Genomic DNA, 17,696 nt, shown 5'->3' with positions numbered 1-17,696 from the left:
GGTTGGTTTGTTTTTTTCTTCCCCCCAATGCGTTTCCTTTAAACACACAGATCCCGGAGCTACTCAAGAAGCCGGAGCCGAGGGTGGTACAGCCGTGGCCGCTCAAGAAGTCGAAGTAGCTCTTACAACAGTTGCAGAAGTCATAGGTAAGTTGTATCTTTCAAAGGAAAAGCGTTGGAGAAATCTATATTGGCAAGTTGAGAAGATACCCCTGACTAAGGCAGCAGTGAACTCTCTTGGTTGTGGTTGCCAACATAATCTGCACGGATCCTTCCACGCAGTCACCAGGGGGCCCTCGACCTGAGGAAGAATCTACCTTGCTTAAAGCAGGTGGGAGCACCCCACTCAATTTGGGTGATCTAAGCAGAGTTGGGTCTGGAGTGGTGTTTTGCCAATTGCCGGGGCAGTGATCGGGTGCCCAGGCAGTTGGTTCTTTTCGTACTTTTAGATCCAGAGACAACGAACTCACCAGCAGGTGAGGAGATTTCAGAGCTTGTTAACTCTAGCAAACAGATTTAAACAGGAATACGAGAGCCCAGTATGAAAGGATTACATACCAAGCAAGATGATAAAACTCTTCCTCCACTCCCGGGAGCTACCGTAAGGCGACAGCGAAGAGACCCCAAGATGGCTTAGATAACACCGCGCCTAGTCCCAAGGCCGGTGCCCATGCTCCCAATTCCAGCGGCAGTGCCAGGGCTTTTTTATTAAAGTCTGGCACTGCAGTCCCATGACTCTGTTTTGGAGTCGGGGGCTCTGAAAGTGACCTTGACCAGATGTGGTACCTGCTCTTCAAAATATTCCAGAGCCCGAGAACGGTATAGATAAGCTAGTGCTTAACCTAAACAATCCCAAGGGTTGAGCTCTCCCCCCCTCCACACTTCTAAGTAAAAGTGAAGAACAAGCCAGCTAAACATTATTACCATTCAAAGTGAGCTTTCTTAACATGTGCAGGAGAAATCAAACTAGGTCACCTAAACTCCTGGAAATAACAGTTGGTCTTCCACATTGCCACTACAAGCGGAAAGTTGAAAAAACATTCTGGAAAACAACAGGGGCAAACCCCTCCCAAGCTATTGCCCCCAGACCTGCATGATGACGTCCCTGAAGCTAAGCTCAGCTGGAAGGAGACGGGACCTTTTTACCTGAAGCTTAGGTTGGCTCACTGCAGAACCATTCTGTACATTTAGTGAACGCGAGGGAATAATCTGAACTCTCTTGGACCTAAATACCCAAATTTAAACATGAGGAAAGTTGTCCATGCAGATTTTAAAAAATAATACAGTGACCTGATTTTTCCTGTTTTAACAGCCGCACTTACAGTCGGAGCCGATCCAGAAGCAATTCGTATGATCACCGGAGTCGGTCGAGGTAGGTAGCGTGTGAGATCCTTTTTAGCGTGCACCCGAAATGTAAATGAATCAGAAAAGGTGCTTTTCGTTAGGACTCTGCTTTGAATAAAAACAGTTTGGAAGAGTTCAAGCAACCCTGAAAAAAAATGTTGCGGCTGCTTTAAGAGTCACATTCAAATAAGTCTTTGAAGAAGTCACAAGGGATTTTTTCAGGCAGGCATGGAAGCCTGGGGCGGTGGGAACAATCTGTTCTCATGGATCGCAGAGAAGGGCTGTGTTGGTGCGAGGTCTGACGTGCCTCTGAATCACGTTTGAAGCTCTACTTTTTATATTCCTTCCCCATTTGATACCTTAGGAATAATATACCAATCCCTAGGAATAATACATGGATTCAGGCATATTTTCAGTTGTAAATACAATTCGGATACCCTCAACCAGGTAGAGAGCTCACAGCTGTTGCATTTTGGTAGGATTCCTCGTTCCCTCCCCAAGATGATTTGTTAGTGCATAAGACTGGGAATCCGAAAGCCTTATTGCTTTCATGCAGTTCTTCTTTTGATTAGGAACACTAGGCAATACAAGTCAGTCTTAAGTCGAGTAATCAGTTGCTTCTGGTTCCTTCATAAAAGCAGATCCTACACCTACGACAGTTACTACAGCCGGAGTCGCAGTCGGAGCCGTAGCAAAAGAAGTGACAGTTACCACCGGTCTCGTAGCTATGACAGGCGTTCCAGGTAATTTTTTTCTTGTAGCTGGGCTGTTGCTGGAACCGCTGTCAAACGTTTCCCGAGTGCGTGCAAACTCTGTTTCACGGCCCCCTTTTCGTGCCCGTCATACGTTTGCCAGCATTTTGCAAAAATGGGGACGCCTAGAGCCCTACGCCTAGGCCAGTGTCTCTTAAAACTTTTTTCTCTCAGGACCCCTTCCCACTTTTAAAAATTATGGAGGGCCCCAAAAGAGCTTTTGTTCGTATGGCTTATATTTATCAATATTTACCATATTAAAAATGAACATGTAAGCATTCGCTGCCACGACCACTTCTCACGATTGTTTGGTGGGATCTTAATACTGTATTACTTTTCATCCCAAGCTGGAAAATAATTTGGATTTTGTGGACCTGAGAGCAGGGTTCCTCAACCCTGGCAACTTTAGGATGGGTGGACTTCAACTCCCAGAATTCCTCAGCCAGCAAGGGAGTTGAAGTGCACGCATCTTAAAGTTGCCAAGGTTGAGGAACTCTGCCTGAGAGGGTCTTGGGGCACCCCAGGGGTCCTAGGACCGCAGTTTAAGAAGGACTGTTCTAGATTCCCGTTCACTTCCTGGGTTTCTCTACAGCTTACAGGCAGAATCCAAAAGAATAGCCAAGGATACAAATCCTGCAAATTTGAGAGCCAAAGTGGGGGATAGTTGTACAATCTGCTTCATGACAGAGAAGCCCCTAGAGTTCTACTAAGCTAGCAAATCAAAATCGAGGAGGGGGTTCTGAAGAGGCAAATGATAGAAGATGCCCCAGAGTGATGATTTCCTTAGCTTTCCTCTTCGGATTGCAGAAAAGTCTACATTTAAAGGGGAAGTGAGTGCCTGGCGTGCTATATTGATGCATATTTTGGCTTTTTTTTAGATCCTATGGCTCTGACAGTGAAAGCGACCGCAGTTATTCTAATTATCGAAGCCCCAGTGAAAGCAGCAGATACAGCTGAAAGTGTACGGTTGAAAATAGCAATTATACTTAACAGAAGTTTTTATGTCCATAGTGTGCGTGAAAGTTTTTTTTTTTCCTCAACGTCTAGGTAGGACTAAATGATGCCAAGCGAGATGGCGCCTTATTTAAAACTCTGAGCACAATCTTTTCGTACGCTCTACTATGGCAATCATTTTCTGTTTCCTGGAGTTCTATTTCCAAACTAGAAGACACTGTTTTATGTGAAATCACATTTTCAGTTAGCCTAGTGCTTTGAGAGAAAGCTCTGTAGCAGAATCATCTCTTGGACGGCTTCTCGCTGTTTCTCCAAAGGAAATACGCTTGGTAACCCTGAAACTGTGAAGAATAATATTAAGAATCTATTTTCTGCACACCTGCTTCAAAAGTTGCCTTTCCATGTTGAGAAAGTGGTTCCTTGGCATCTTGTACATAAATGGGTCCCTCCAAATGCGGTGACGTCACAGGTCCAGGAATACCGGGGCTAATAGGCCATTCACCACGACGGCTGTGGATCCTGGGAGTTATGGTCACTGCTTGTCTGCCAGGTGTCACGTATCCTTGGATCGCAGGAGTTAAAGTTGGTTCCCATCTTGGTCACTTTTTCCTGGTATCACCACTGCAGATGTAATACAGATTTGGGTGCTAGGCGTGTAGCTAATCTTTGTGTCTGAACTCCAAGCAATGCTAGACTGCGCTCAGTTTCAGTTCTCTTTCCAATTAAGAAACAAGAACAATGTTCTCATCGTGTCTCCCCTTAGCAAAATCGATTAGGTTTAAAAAAAAAAAAAAGATTTTGATATGCTTAGTTTGTCCTTTATTTCCTCACTGCTAAGTATTGAACAGCTGGAGAACTTGTTCCTGACCATACTGCAGGGAACACGATGTTGTCCTGGAGAAATTGCTCTTACATTTTCCCATGGTCTTCTGGCTTTGGGTTGTCATCATGTCTTGATGTACTAATATTCTAAGATTTTGTACTATAGTTGTCCCACAAAGGCAGACCTGGAAGTTTGTTTTCAAGGCCTGAGAAGAGCATCGACAAAGATAGCAAACTGTAAATTTATTTTAGAAAACTAATTTTCAGGAGCATTGAATTTTGTTCCACTGTTTTGATTCAGCAGATAAAAATCCGTTTTTAAACCAAAATGTCAGCATATACAAAATTTTCATACTGAATAATTACTTTTTTTAAAACAGCAGAAATAACAATCTATTATCTAGTGGTGGAAATGATGACTTATCTGTTACGCTGATACTGAATTTGTTAAATTTCTATGATGCTGAAATGCTGTATATTTCATAATGGGGTTATGCAGAACATTTTGTTTAGAACTGCTTCAACCACAACATTCATGAAACTTTCATCTTGAATATGAGATTGCCATTTTGCGTGCAAGAGGGGCTGTTTCAAGGAGAAACATCCCACAAATATTCAGAGCAGCCCATTTCACATTCAAAACAGTTTGAAGGATTTCATGCACTCCTAATTTCATAAATGTTTCAAATACCTTTTTGTTAGGAGTCAAAATGTACATTTAAAATGCGTTTTTCCTTTGATGCAATTAAAAATACAAATCATTTAAATATTAGATGTTGGTCTCTAGGTATTAATCACCCGATATGCATTTAAAAGCAGTCACCTTATGGGAGAACCTAAGTTTTTCAGGGATGTGTACTAAAACATGGAGAGAAATCTTTTTTTTTTAATCTTGTAGCTGTGCAGAAAAGCAATTTTACTAATGAATGCTTTAGTATGCTGCCAGTCCCAACAAGTTAATCAGGGTTAGGTTAGGTTAAGTTAGGTTAACGTTTCCCCTGCTCAGTGCTTGGGTGGGAAGCCTTCAGGAAATCTGTGGGCCTGTAGACTTAGTTGGAAAGTCAGAAAAATACCCCAGAAGAAGTCAAACCACTTCTGTATTGTTATGGAAGAAGAAGAAAAAAATCATGAAGGCCCCAGGAGTCAAGCTTGATTTGAGGGGGGCTTTACCCAAGACTTTTGTTCAGGGTTGTTAAATTCTTTCTTACACAGTACAGAACGCTCATGCCCAACGTTGTCAAAGGCATTTATCCATCAATTCCGGCCTCTGCAAACCTTGATGTTAACATTAAATAAAGGGAAGGAACCATCTAATCAGAGCTGTAGGTAATACTAAATTATGCCTGGTGAGGTACAACCTTCCTTACAACTCTGAGTACAATCTTTTCTTTCTTTTGACTCTGGCAGCATTTTCTGTTTTCTGGAGCTACATTTTTAAGATCAGCATATATTGACTAGGTTCTGCCCCCCGGGGCCTACGGACTTCTCGAGTTCAAGCCCTGATGATTTGATGAATGCCTGCGGGTAGCGTTTCTGGCGCGTGATGGGAATGCCTTCTGATTTCACAGTCCAGCCAGTGGCCTCAGACCACGCGTCCTTGCTTGGCTCCCCAGCCCAACCTGTTGCAGTTGTGCATCTGTACACCCTCTTAGTTTGCAAATAGCGCACACGTTGCTCTAAAACCGTTAAGACTAAAATTCAGTTTATGAACGGACTGGCGGACATTGGTATATCAGGTAAGCTGGCCTAGATTCGTGTAAGTGTGCTGGCCTAAAATCAAGCTCCGGATGTGTGAGAACTTCAATCCCCAGAGTTCCCCTTTTAAAAGTCCAGGGAATTCTGGGGCCTGACGTCGAAAGTTCTGCAGAGTACTGGTTTGAGACAAGTGTACGAAAGAGGCTCCCAAAAGAAAGATGGGAGCAGAGGGAGCTGGTTGGTGAGATCTGCTCGGAATCCATGGGAAATGAGTCAAGGGCGGGCTTGCCCACGCAGAAGCAGCCATCTGGATGAGTCTGAAGAACATCTTCCCAGAGTGAAGGTGGCTTCCTCTCTGGTTTTGAGGCAACTGAAGGGGAGCATTAAGCCCCCCCCCATGGAAATGTGAGACACAGCTCTCCTGGCGATGCAGGTAACCCTAAATTGTAGACACTTCAAATGGAGTAAGGTAAGCCTGCTGGATGCCGAACGTGCTTCAAAACGGATTCTCGCTAGAGAGGTTTTGCGATGCACAGAAAGGTCACCGCAATACCTCTTTAAAGCAGCTGGATCGTTTTTACCTTTCCACCCGAGCCTTTTCTTCCAACGCAGCTGCTTTAATGAGTCGCCTTAAAAGATCCCGCTTGCTTTAGCGAGCAGTCAGGATCGTGCCAAAAACAGCAAAAAAGATGTTTTCTCGAGCAACCCAAGCCTGAGTTATTCAGCTCTTGCAAAACCAGCAGCAGAGCCTGGCCGTTTCTCCCAGAAAGCTGGGTGCAGTGCTAGAGCCCGCTTCAGACAGCCTCGGTACTCGGAGCCGCCGTATTGCGAGCCCACCAACTTTCCAGACCGGGCATCGCTTCCGGGCTCCGCCGCCGCCGCGGCGCGCACCGCCTTTCCGCGGTTCTCCAAAGGGCGCCCGCGCGCTCTCGGCGTGCGCCTGCCCCGGGGCGCCGGGGGCCGAGGCCGGCGCGCCGGGAAGCGCGCCCCCCCCAGAGCAGCAGCACGCGCGCCCTCCTGCAGGCCGCCTTCCTCGCACCCCGCGGGCACGGACGGCCCTCCCGCACCCTGCCCGGCGCAGCGGGCGAGGCGGTCCAGGGCGAGCCCCCTCCGCCCCGGCTCCCGGGCACTGCCTGGCCGTCGCCCGCAGCCGCCGGAGGGCGAGGCCCGGCCCGGCCCCGGCCCTCCCCTGGCCGGCCCCGCGCGCGGCAGGGCGCTCCCGGGGCGCGCGCCACGCGGGGACCCTGCGCGGCGCCCCGGCTCCCGGGGCCGGCGCGCAGGCGCGGCGGAGCGGAGCGGCTCGGCTCCGTCACCCGCCCGGGGCTGGGCTGGGGCGCTCGGCGGCTGCCAGCGCTTTCCCTTCGCGCTCCGGGCGGGGGGGCGAAGGGGCGGGCGGAGAGGAGAGGAGAGGAGGAGCGGCGGCGGCGGCGGCAGCGGCGCCCGAGCGTTGCAAGCGCCGAGGGCCGCCGCTGCAGAGGAGGAGGAGGAGGAGGAGGAGGAGGCAGACGGGCCGCAGACCCCCCTCGACAGCCCAGCCAGGAGAAGGAGGACCCGCACCGCCCCCCATCATCCTGGCTCCGCCTGACCTTTTCATGGAGAGCGCAGCCCCCCTGCGAGCAGAGGAGCATCGGAGCTCCGTGGGTTTGGCAGCCTGGCATCAAAATGGTAGAGCCGCAGCCTTCTCCCCCCCGTCTCTCCCTCTCCGGGCACGGGGGCGCTCGGCTGCTTTGGCCGGCGGGGGTGGGGCCGAGGCGGGGGGCTAGGAAGTTCCTTTGCAAGGCAGGGCCTTCGCTCCCCCCCACCCCCACCCCCCATTTCTCCACCGTCTCTTTTCTTTCGCTCGGTCTGATTTGGCCCTTTCGCTGCCCGGGTGTTATGTTATGCTGCGCGTGCACACGTTGCAAAGGAAAAGGGGGGAAAAGGCCGGGGTCATGGACCGGAGGGGCGGGGAAGGGGCTTCGGCATAAATCCAGAAGGGCAGCTCTGTCCTGCCTTGGCGTGCCTCTGCCTCCTGTCCGTCTGGCTGCGTTTTCTTCGTGCCAGAGGCGGAGGGAGAGGATGGAAGGCGCAGGAGGTGCCAACCTCCCTCAATAGCGACAGCGCGGCCCGCAAGGGGTTAACGCTCCCGCCTCGCTGGAGCGATCCTGTTGCAATGAATTAGCTCACCCAGCGCCAGCCGTCCAAGTTGCCTGCTCCTGTCATTCCTTCCCTCTCCCCCGCCTGCCCTGCGGGCAGGCTCTGGGACTTAATCCGCTTCCTTTCCACGCTTGAGTGGCATTTGCATCTCGGTGCATTTGAGGTCCTTGCAGAGCTTGGCAACCTGACGCTCTTTGTGTATTTGTATGTGTGTGTGTGTGTGTGTGTGTGTGTGTGTGTAAGAGGGAGGCTTTGGAAGCAAGAGCCCTGGGGGGGAACTGGAATGAGAAGCCGTAACCACTTTGCGAAACAAACCTGCTTTGATTCCTCCCCCCCACCCATTTCATTGCTTCCTTCGGGTCCCGTGGCCTGTTTACCCGTGGCCTGTTTACGTTGGCATGCATTGATTTTTTTAAAAAATTGGATGGGGGGGGCGGTAGGATGACCCTTTCCTCCTTCCGTAGGCCGAAATGGGCACATCCCCCCCCCCCCCCCGCATGCTTTTGGAAAGGTGATCCTGTTGCAGGTGGGTGAATAATAAATGGAGTGAGACCCTTTTCCTGCAAAGGCCCAAGGATGGCAAATGCTCTGAAATGAGACTTCAGAGGGGCTCTGAGATCAGCTTTTTCCCAGTCCGGGGATCCCTAGCTGTGCTGGACTTCAACTCCCATCATCCTTAGCCACAATGCGAAGTATTAGTATGCCTCCTGCAGGTACGCAGGTGCAGGCGATCCACAAATATACACACATACCCCCCAAGAGAGAGGTCAGAGACCCATCTTCTGGCCTCCTTCGTATATTTATTTCCAAAATTCTGCGTTGATTCATCGGCGCTGCTTTCCAGGCGATTATCCAGACAGCCCCAGGTGGGAGGCTGGTCCAAGCAACGGGCTTCTATTGATGATCCAATTGCAGTTGGATTGCATATAAAATGGATGGATGGATGGATGGATGGATGGATGGATGGATGGATGGATGGATGGACGGCAGAGAGGGAGGCAGGTAGATAGATTTTTATGTAAATTGCACTGGATTCTCGGATCCTGTGTTATTTACGTTCGGACTCAGATCCCATCCAGCCTGGCAAACGGCTGGGGATTGTGAAAGTTGAAATCCAACCCATCTGGACGCACCGGTTGGGGGAAATGTCAGGCCCACCCTCAATTTGCAGCTATTCCGAGATTTCACTCCGTTCCCTCTTGGCCCCAGGAAGCAGTTGTGAAGGAGGCAGGACCATGGAGAGTCTGCTGAGGCCTCCCAACCGCTGACATCTAGCCATAAAGGAACGGAGCATTTATTTCGTTTCATTTCGTATTATTTTTGCTTTCGGGAAGCAGTTCGCTTCTGCTGCCTTGGCGTAGGGCAGATGCGTTTCAGGGAGCAAGATCGGTCAGGGCCGGGCGTTGTTCCTTCCATGGCTGACGCATCTTCCGACGGAGGGTCTGTGTCTCCCGGTGTCACCCAAACACAATGGAGTTTTGTCCTGCGCTTAGTACTGTAGCCTGGCCTTAAGGAATCGAATGGTGTGTGTGCGTGTGTGTGTGTAACGGTGCCATAGAGCGTTAGATCAGGAAGGGAGCAAATTCGCTTGCAGACTTTGGGGCCTGGAACTTCCATGTTGGGAAGTAGTCTACCTCTCAATACCAGTGGCTAGCGGTCACATAAGAGTTTCAGAGGCACCTGCAGATTCGAAAGCTTTCATCCAAATGATCAAAGCAGTGTGGTGTATGTTCAGTCACTTTTGTCTGTGCATGCAGTGTGTGTTGCACACACAAAAGGGGCAGAGCGGCTTTGGTCAATCGCCCTCCTTATCCCCCCCCCCACACCATGGATGGATTTCCCACCACTATGTTCGTCATTGTAGGCCTCTGGAAGTTTAGGACCACAACTCCCATCATCCTTGACCAAGCGGGATGGCATTTACAGACCAAAACCTCCCAAAGAGCTGAAGCGGACAACTGAACTATAAGGATCAGAAAATCCTTCAGGGTCCTGCATTCTTTTGAATCGATGGGCGAGTAAATAAAAAAAAAATAACAGGGTGGATCGAAGATAGTGTTTCTCAAACTCAGCAATCTTAAGATGGGTGGACTTCAACTCCCAGAATGCCCCAACCAGCATGAGTGGACGTCAGTTCCCAGAATTCCCAGCCAGCATGAGTGGACTTCAACTCCCAGAATGCCCCAGCTAGCATGAGTGGACGTCAGTTCCCAGAATTCCCAGCCAGCATGAGTGGACATCAGTTCCCAGAATTCCCAGCCAGTATGAGTGGACTTCAGCATGCTGGCTGGGGAATTCTGGGGGTTGAAGTCCACCCATCTTAAGGTTGCTGAGGTTGGGCAACACTGCTGTAAGAGATAAACAGGAGCCTGACATGGACGCTTTTGAAATTTGGCAAAAGTCACTTAATTTTAGGGATACATTTCCTTCTCTCCTTCCCCCTCCCTCCCCGCCTTGAATGAGAAGCAAACTATGAAAATTTCCAAATTATGAAATCCCTTCCTTGGAAAAAACAGACTGAAATCGCATTGCTGAAAACCGGCCACTTTGCTATCCAATGTCAGCGGTGCAATTTCAGCTCCCTTTCAGTGGCTGAGGCAGGAATCAGATCAGTCGGGTCCCCAGAGGTATCGCCTCCCCATTTCCCCGCTTAAAACACCCCCAAACCCACAAAAAGACAAACTCAGCATTTTGCACTCACCCTTTCCCATGGTGGCCTATTTCCCCCAGTGGCATCTTCAGTGGCTCTAGAACAGGGAGAGGTGTGGACTTCAGCTCCCAGAATTCCCCAGCCAACCTGGGCATGGCTGAGAATTCTGGGAGTTGAAGTCTGCACATCTTAAAGGTCCCCCAGGTTGAGAAACTGCTCTGGAAGGTAGCGGATGGAATCGTGCCACTCGCCCCTTAGAAGTTGCCCGATCGAATAAGTATTTTTGTTTCAATAGTATGTTTTAGGTTTTGTTCTTTGATTGTACTAGAGTATAACTGACCCCTTCACAGATTCAAGGGTTGGATAGATGACCTCTAAGGTTCCTCCTGACTGCACGTTGTTGTTGTTGTTGTTGTGGTTATCTTCTCTCATTTGGGCTGAGGTGCTCTGTCATTTTCTGATTTGGTTAAATTGATGTTTTAGATGTGGCTTTTTAACTCAAAATGACGGCTGATATAAAGAAACTTGGTAAACTTTGGAGCATGTTAACATCAAAGGATAATGAATACCCATTCAGAGTGAGAGTAATACAACGCCAGAAAAATGTCCTCGCTCTGAATTGGCTTTCCACCTGATTGGCTAGCCCTGATTGCACCAGGATCCCTGATTGGCTAGGAAGATGACCGCATTCTTCTAGCTTGGGGGGAAAACAAAGTCCAATTTGAAGTAGCTTAATAGAGTGCAGCCCATCTGACAGGTCAACAACCAGCATTTGATGAACAGCAAGTCATCGACTGTTGAATCGCTGAGAGTCAGGTGGCATATAAATTTAATAAATTAAATTACAATTGATCTGTCACAGCTAGGCTTTGCCTGTGTTGCTCAGATGAAGAAAATGGTGACAGAAATCTTCCAAGGAGGGCAATGTAGCCTCTTTAAAACAATCCTTTAAGGCAAGCCAGCATTGCTCCCATATTTCAAGGGGCTGTTCCACAATCATGGATGAATGAAAATGGAAAATGACTGTTTCAGACCATATATAGCTGATCTCTTCCATTCTAATGCTACCATTGAGGCAACGAGACCAGAAAGGCCTGTGTTAGTCGATGCCACGCTGATGCCCCCCAGATGAGTTGCACTTACAATGCATCTGAAGACCCCTAAGCGTTGCTCCATAACATCTTTAAACAGGGCCCCCTTTTCTGATTATCCATAATTTGAGCTAAGGAGCCCAATGTTTCCTCTTCCTTGTCACCATCCAGTTGAGGTCAAACAGCAGGTCAGCTCTCAGGTCTTGAAGTCATTGAACCACTATAATCATAAAGGTGGAAGGGGAACGTAAGACCATCTAGTCTAACCTTGGGCAGCACAGGAATCCAACTTAAAGCTTCTGCAGTGGATAGGTGTCGGGCCTCTGCTAGAAGACATCCAGGGAAGGGGAGCCCACCACGTCTTTGAGTCATTGGTTCCGTGGTTGAACTGCTCCTAGAATCATAAGTTCTTAAGATCCTTGAGGTCATCTAGTTCAGGGTTCCTCAACCTTGGCAACTTGAAGACGTGTGGACTTCAACTCCCAGAATCCTCCAGCCAGCAAGTCTGGCTAGGGAATTCTGGGAGTTGAAGTCCATGCGTCTTCAAGTTGCCAAGGTTGAGGAACCCTGATCTAGTTCAACCTCCTGGTCAGGGCAGGAATCTAAGTTAAAGCATGTCTGATAGATGACTGTCTAGCCTCTGCTTGACCACCTCCAGTGAAGGAGAGCCAGCCACATCTCTGCAGCTTTGGTTCCACTGTCAAAATTCTGTAAGAATTGTTTTTCTCACATTACATTGAAATCTGTTTTCCTGTAACTTAAACCTATTGGTCCATGTCCTGCACTGTGGAACAAGAAAGAACAGGCCTTCTTCTGGGTGACATCCTTTCAGATCTTGGAGGATCCCTCAGTCATCTCCATACCCAACTCCTTTAATCTGTTTCCTATCATTTTGTTTCTCTTGATTATCCTCATCGCCGTTCTCTGAACCAGTTCCAATTTCTCTGAATACTTCTGAAAGCGGGATGGCCAGAACCAGATAGAAGACTTGAGGTGGGTCTGGCCAAAGCAGGCACTAACTTTTTCCCAGGGGTTGTGGGAGAGGATAACAAATTTGGCCATATTCAGAAAGTTTCCATCCAAATATGGAAGGGTTGTGTTCATCAAAGAAGGATGATCTTCCAAGGCTAAGAGATCTAGAAGCCCTTCTCCTCCAAACCTAAGAGTTAACTCTGCACATGCTCAGATGGACTCAGCCAGGAAGATGTCAGCATTTGGGGATTGCAAACAATGATTGTATGGATGCTCCTTGGAATCACTTCCTCTGTGTGGAAATGTCACAAAGCTTGGTTTATGCTAGCAGATGAGGAAGCCCTGTGACGCTCTAAGGATGTGAAAGTTGGAGTTTGAAGAACCAGGATAGGAAGAGCTTTTGAACTTTGGGGTTGGAGAAGACTCCTGAGAATACCATGGATAGTCAAGAGAATGAACCGATAGATCATCAAACAAATCAACCCAGAATTCTCACTTGAGGCACAGATGACCAGGCTCAAGTGATCCTACTTCAGACACATCATGAGAAGACCCAGCTCTCTGGAGAAGGCTCTGATGCTGGGAAAGATGGAAGGAAAGAGAAGAAGAGGACGACCAGCAGCAAGAGGGAAGGACTCAATTACTGCACCGATGGGTGCACCATTGGAAGACCTGAAGGAGCACGTTGAGGACAGATCATCCCACAGAAGGCCTATCTATATCAATGTTTTTCAAACCTGGCAACTTTAAGATATCTGGACTTCAACTCCCAGAATCCCCCAGCCAGCAGGAGTGGACTTCAATCCCAGAATTCTGGGAGTTGAAGCCCATACATCTTAAAGTGGCCAAGTTTGAAAAACACTGGTCTACGTGGTCGCTAAGAGCCAGCAATGACCTGATGGCACCTAATCCATCAGAGATGATGAAGAAAGCCTGTTTCCACATCACAGCTGGCAAACTTGTGCTGCTGGGTGGTTACATCCGGAAAAGAAATGGATCCCGCAGCCAAAAAATTAGCCTGTCAGGAAAGCAACTAACCCATCAGTGTTTTGATGTTAGAATTCTGGGAATGGGAAATAGTTTGCAGGGCGTTCAGTCGTGTGACTTGGGCCCCCCAAACCTGGTCCACCAGCTCTGAAGTAAACCTCCTGCTTCATCAGCTTGTGGCCGTGCCCCGAAAGGGAGCGCTCCCCTCTGTCTTCATCCCAATGGCTAGTGGTGAAATGGGAATTTCTGCCTTTTTCCAGAGCAACAGATGCTTTGGTGGCTTTCGCCCCAGATTTTTTTTTTAAATCAGATTGGCAGAAGTTCCGCATGTTGGCTCTTCTTCCCGTTGCTCTTTCCATGCTTTAGCCCCAGCTCACATTCCTAGCATAGCATTAGCTGCGCAACAAGCCGGTGGGAGCTTTGATATCTGCCAAAAGTTGAAAACCAGGCCCCAGACCAAGAGGATACTTCGCTAGATGGGCCATGGGATTAGCCTCACAGAAATACTCCTCCCTCCCTCCTTCCTCCCTCCCTCCCTCCCTCCCCCCCCCACTCTTTCCTTCCTCTCTTCTTCCTTTTTTCCTTCCTTCCGACAGTGATGGAAAAGTCACTTTGTAGCCTGTCCTTGCATTGACGACCTTCGCAGGGCTGTAAAGCAAAGGAAAGCAGAAGGAAGATCGTAAGCACAGTGGCGGTTTCACTTAGCAACCACTTTGCTTAATGGCCAAGTTGCTGTCTCCAACTGTGGTCACTAAACAAGGACTAACTGTAATGGCAATAAGTATTTTTCTAATAGCACTAACTGGTGGAGGTGGATCAAAAATAAAATCTCACATCCCAAGAGCCAACTTTTGCCCTCATTTTGGGGAACTCAGCAGTGGTTCTTGGATGGGGGGGATGTTCTATAGACTGGAGGCTCTTGACTCCCACTTAAATGATCAAAACTGGCCTTCAAGGCTGGTTGCTGGGAAAGGTCCAAGGAAGGGACTCTCACCACTCACTTTTGGATGGTAAACTTCCCAGATGCGTTCAGCTGCAAATTCTCTGACTCAGGAGGATGCTGAACCGGATGAACTTACGGCCTGATCCAGCCTCAGGGTTTCTTTTTAGTTCTAACTAGTTGCAACCACACAGTTGTTGTTTTTTTTAATGCATACATCTCTGGATTGTGAATTCAACCTATATTTAGACTCCTGCCGGAGAGGACTTCCCCCCCTCCACTCCACACCCGTAGTCTTGATTCAGTTAGCAAACTCCTGACCTGTGGTTTCCTTTTAAAAAGCCAATTTCGCACTTGGCACTCAGCCCTGATGCTAGAAGCTTGTGGGCAGGACTGTTTTGTGCAGTACAGATCGTATGCACACCTTTTTGGCTGGAGGAGAAATGCATTAACAAAAACCAATCCAAGAAGGATTGTGTACCAGTAGACGGTGGCAAGGGCAGATCTGTTCCGCAGCCCACCAAATTGAGCAGACTTGGTTTGCATAAAATATCAATGTGTCCTGAGTGTTTATAATGTTAAAATAGAGCGGAAGCTTGAAAGAGACAATGAAAGTCTGTTGTCCTTCAGGAAACATTGGAGAAGATTTACAGTACATTAATAGAAATAAAGAGTAGGGTGGTGCAGTTGTAAAAAAAAATGTGTTCAAATGGAACGCATTATTTTTTGGTTTAAATCAGCTCTTAGATTTAGTTTACTGTGTGACTTGAAGCCAGTTGCTCTGCTTCAGCCTTGCCTATCTTATAGGGTGGTTGTTTTAAGCATAACTGAGAGTAGACTCCCCCCCTCTTTATGTGCCGCCTTATGTTCCTGACAGAATTGCAGGATGCAGATATAACAAGACACAAATGGAATGAATTATCGGGTAGGCAGAACCCGAACTTCAAAAGATTGAAGAGTTCTGCTAAAGAGGTCGAAGGACCATTTGCAATTGCTCATCTTAGGGTCGTCATGAAAAAAATGAATCTCCTGCTACACCACTGCTAACTTCAGGTGGCAATTTAGGGACACCACATAGAGAAGTCAACCGATGCATGCTCAGGTTTCTCACTAACAGTCCCTTTATTCCATCTCCTGGATACGGGAAGATTCAGCAGGCAGCACTGTGATTCCATTCTCCATCTGCCTTCCGTGGGTAGAGTTCTACAAGGGAAACTTACTAACAGGAGTAGAACTTGTGCAGTTACCCCCCGCCCCCCATGCACCTAAGTCTTGGTTCCAGCCTTCTCCTCGTGGAGAAATTTTGTACATGTTGACAGGACATTAGCAATACCTTTTTGAGGAGCCCAACCAAGATGTCCGTTTCTGCATCTACAGACACAACATGTCCCAAACCTGCGGGGTCAGTTTCCAGTGGGTTCCAAACCTTCCTTGAGAAATGCTTTGTGCATCTTTGTACATGTGCAGGAGGCCTTCGTACATCTTCCCCCTCTACGTACCTTCTTGATCAGAGCGTTGAAGCTCTTTAGAATTAGAAATGCTGGCAGGAGGAGAAGAAAGAGGTTGGAGAGGTGATTGACCTTCCAAGCTTGGAGCTAACCACACCATAGTGACCTTTCCCATCTGTCACTGGGGGACGCTGTTCAAAGGCGCTTTTTGGCATGAAGAAAGAGAAAGAAACAGCAAAATCACTGGGAGTGAAGGTACCTTGTGTGTCCACAAAGGCACGGCTAATGGACCACACTAAGGCACGGCTAACAGACAACTGGAGTTAGACTTTCTGCTGGTCTGGCCAGGGTCCTCCTGAGATTTAGGAGTCACGCTTCTGCACTGGAAGGACCACAGGGAAAAATTTTTATCAGCCAGGATTAATTTGATCCCTTCGAGATTGGGGCAGGAATGCAAACACAATGCACGTAAAGATGTGCGTATTAGCATCGTCTTTCTCAGCACAAATCCGAGCTGTTTGCATCCTGGATTGGTGTGTGTGTGTGTGTTTTAAGTGACATCACCTTTTATGCTAACAAAAAGCATGATTTGAATATTGCTGAGTTCACAGAACATCCTTAATTTGATTCTGGCATGAACCCTCTTCCTGCTCTTCCACGACAGCTTGAATCGTAAATGAATGCAATTTATTTTATTTTCTTTGCAATCCTGAGAGCCCGTCCTAATACCAAAGGGCTCTCCATGGTGAGCAAAACCTGAAGACCTAATAATAAATGAGACAATCAGAACCCCCAAAATAATCAAAAAGCAAAGGTGGGCACCCCCCAGTCAGTCAGCTAAGACTGAAAGCACTTTGAAATAAAATAGATTTAACTGTTTGATCTCAATGCAGCAAGGAGGGGGCTTCATGTGCTTCTGGGTGAAAGCTTTGCATGTCATGCTAACGTAGCCACTCGCTTTGTAACTAACTTGGTTCGGCTAGTTTCCAGAACTGGGTAGTGTGTAGTTGGAGCAGACAAAAACTAATTTTCAGGGGCTGGAGAGCAATCAGTAATATTTAATGGGACTGGATGTCGAGAATGAAAAGCTGAACATTCTTCCTCCCCTACACAAATTGGGTGGGTTTCTTTTTTAATCATGTCATGCATTGTCTCATACCTTATTTTATTAGATATGATTAAAATTTCACCGTGTCATGTCTTTGCACTTCCCCTTCTAACAAATGCCGGGGGGGGGCGTCGGTGCATAAACGCATCGGGGCTGATTACAGCAAGGAAATCAAAATTCAGCCCTTCAGCCTGCAGCCAGCCATTTAAAAGTTTAAAACTGGGGAGTGGGAAAAGGGGACGTTTGCAGGAAATGAAAGCTGAGATTCACGTCGGGCAACCGGTGACGGCGGAATCTGTTCCGAATGGGTTCCCGTTTCTGATCCCGTTTAATTGCACCGTGCAGAAACAGCCCAGGGCGGTCAATAAAACTTGAGCAGGCCTGGTGTTTAGAATACAAAGCCGGACCGTCAGCGCCTGTCCCTTGGCACCCTGCGATAAACCTTAAATTAGGTTTTCAAATCCAGTCCCATCCAAAACGTGGCCCTGCATTCTTAGCGTTTTGAGCAGAAGGAGGTAGGTCGGATCTTAGTTTGCGAGAAGCCGAGAGGTCTCGTTAATCGGAGCCAAGCATGGTTTGAGAGCAGTGTTTTTCAACCTGGGCAACTTTAAGAGGGGTGGACTTCAACTCCCAGAATTCCCTAGCCAGCCATGCTGGCTGGGGAATTCTGGGAGTTGAAGTCCACCCCTCTTAAAGTTGCCCAGGTTGTAAAGCACTGTTTTAGATAGACAGCTGATTGTAGCACATAGGCGCAGAAGCAACAGCGTCGCGAAAAGCACAGTGGCGCGCTTGGATCCC

At 48.1% G+C, this 17,696-nt stretch overlaps 2 protein-coding genes across 8 annotated transcripts in view; both read left to right on the top strand.

Moving 5' to 3' along the window:
* Positions 1–4,643, top strand: part of NKTR (natural killer cell triggering receptor) — a 31,780-nt gene extending 27,137 nt beyond the window's left edge. For 6 of the 7 annotated variants that reach the window (XM_007443350.4, XM_007443352.4, XM_088150463.1 and 3 more), the window contains 4 exons: positions 51–146; positions 1,312–1,371; positions 1,982–2,086; positions 2,974–4,643. In XM_007443350.4, coding sequence (XP_007443412.2) covers positions 51–146; positions 1,312–1,371; positions 1,982–2,086; positions 2,974–3,052 — 340 coding nt within the window. In that variant the 3' untranslated portion in view covers positions 3,053–4,643. The remainder of the gene's footprint in view (positions 1–50; positions 147–1,311; positions 1,372–1,981; positions 2,087–2,973) is intronic. The other variant, XM_007443351.4, reaches the window with a different exon arrangement.
* Positions 4,644–6,785: 2,142 nt separating this feature from the next.
* ZBTB47 (zinc finger and BTB domain containing 47) overlaps positions 6,786–17,696 on the top strand; it is a 28,752-nt gene continuing 17,841 nt past the window's right edge. Inside the window, exon 1 of the mRNA XM_088150465.1 lies at positions 6,786–7,231. Coding sequence (XP_088006591.1) covers positions 7,229–7,231 — 3 coding nt within the window. The 5' untranslated portion in view covers positions 6,786–7,228. The remainder of the gene's footprint in view (positions 7,232–17,696) is intronic.

Source organism: Python bivittatus, unplaced genomic scaffold (genome assembly GCF_059951505.1).
Source record: "Python bivittatus isolate LINGU-HERP-01145 unplaced genomic scaffold, Pbiv_v1 ctg000610_np1212, whole genome shotgun sequence".
Taxonomy (NCBI): Eukaryota; Metazoa; Chordata; class Lepidosauria; order Squamata; family Pythonidae; genus Python; species Python bivittatus.
The sequence above is the reverse complement of the archived record's forward strand: the minus strand, read 5'-3'. Positions and strand labels throughout refer to the sequence as shown.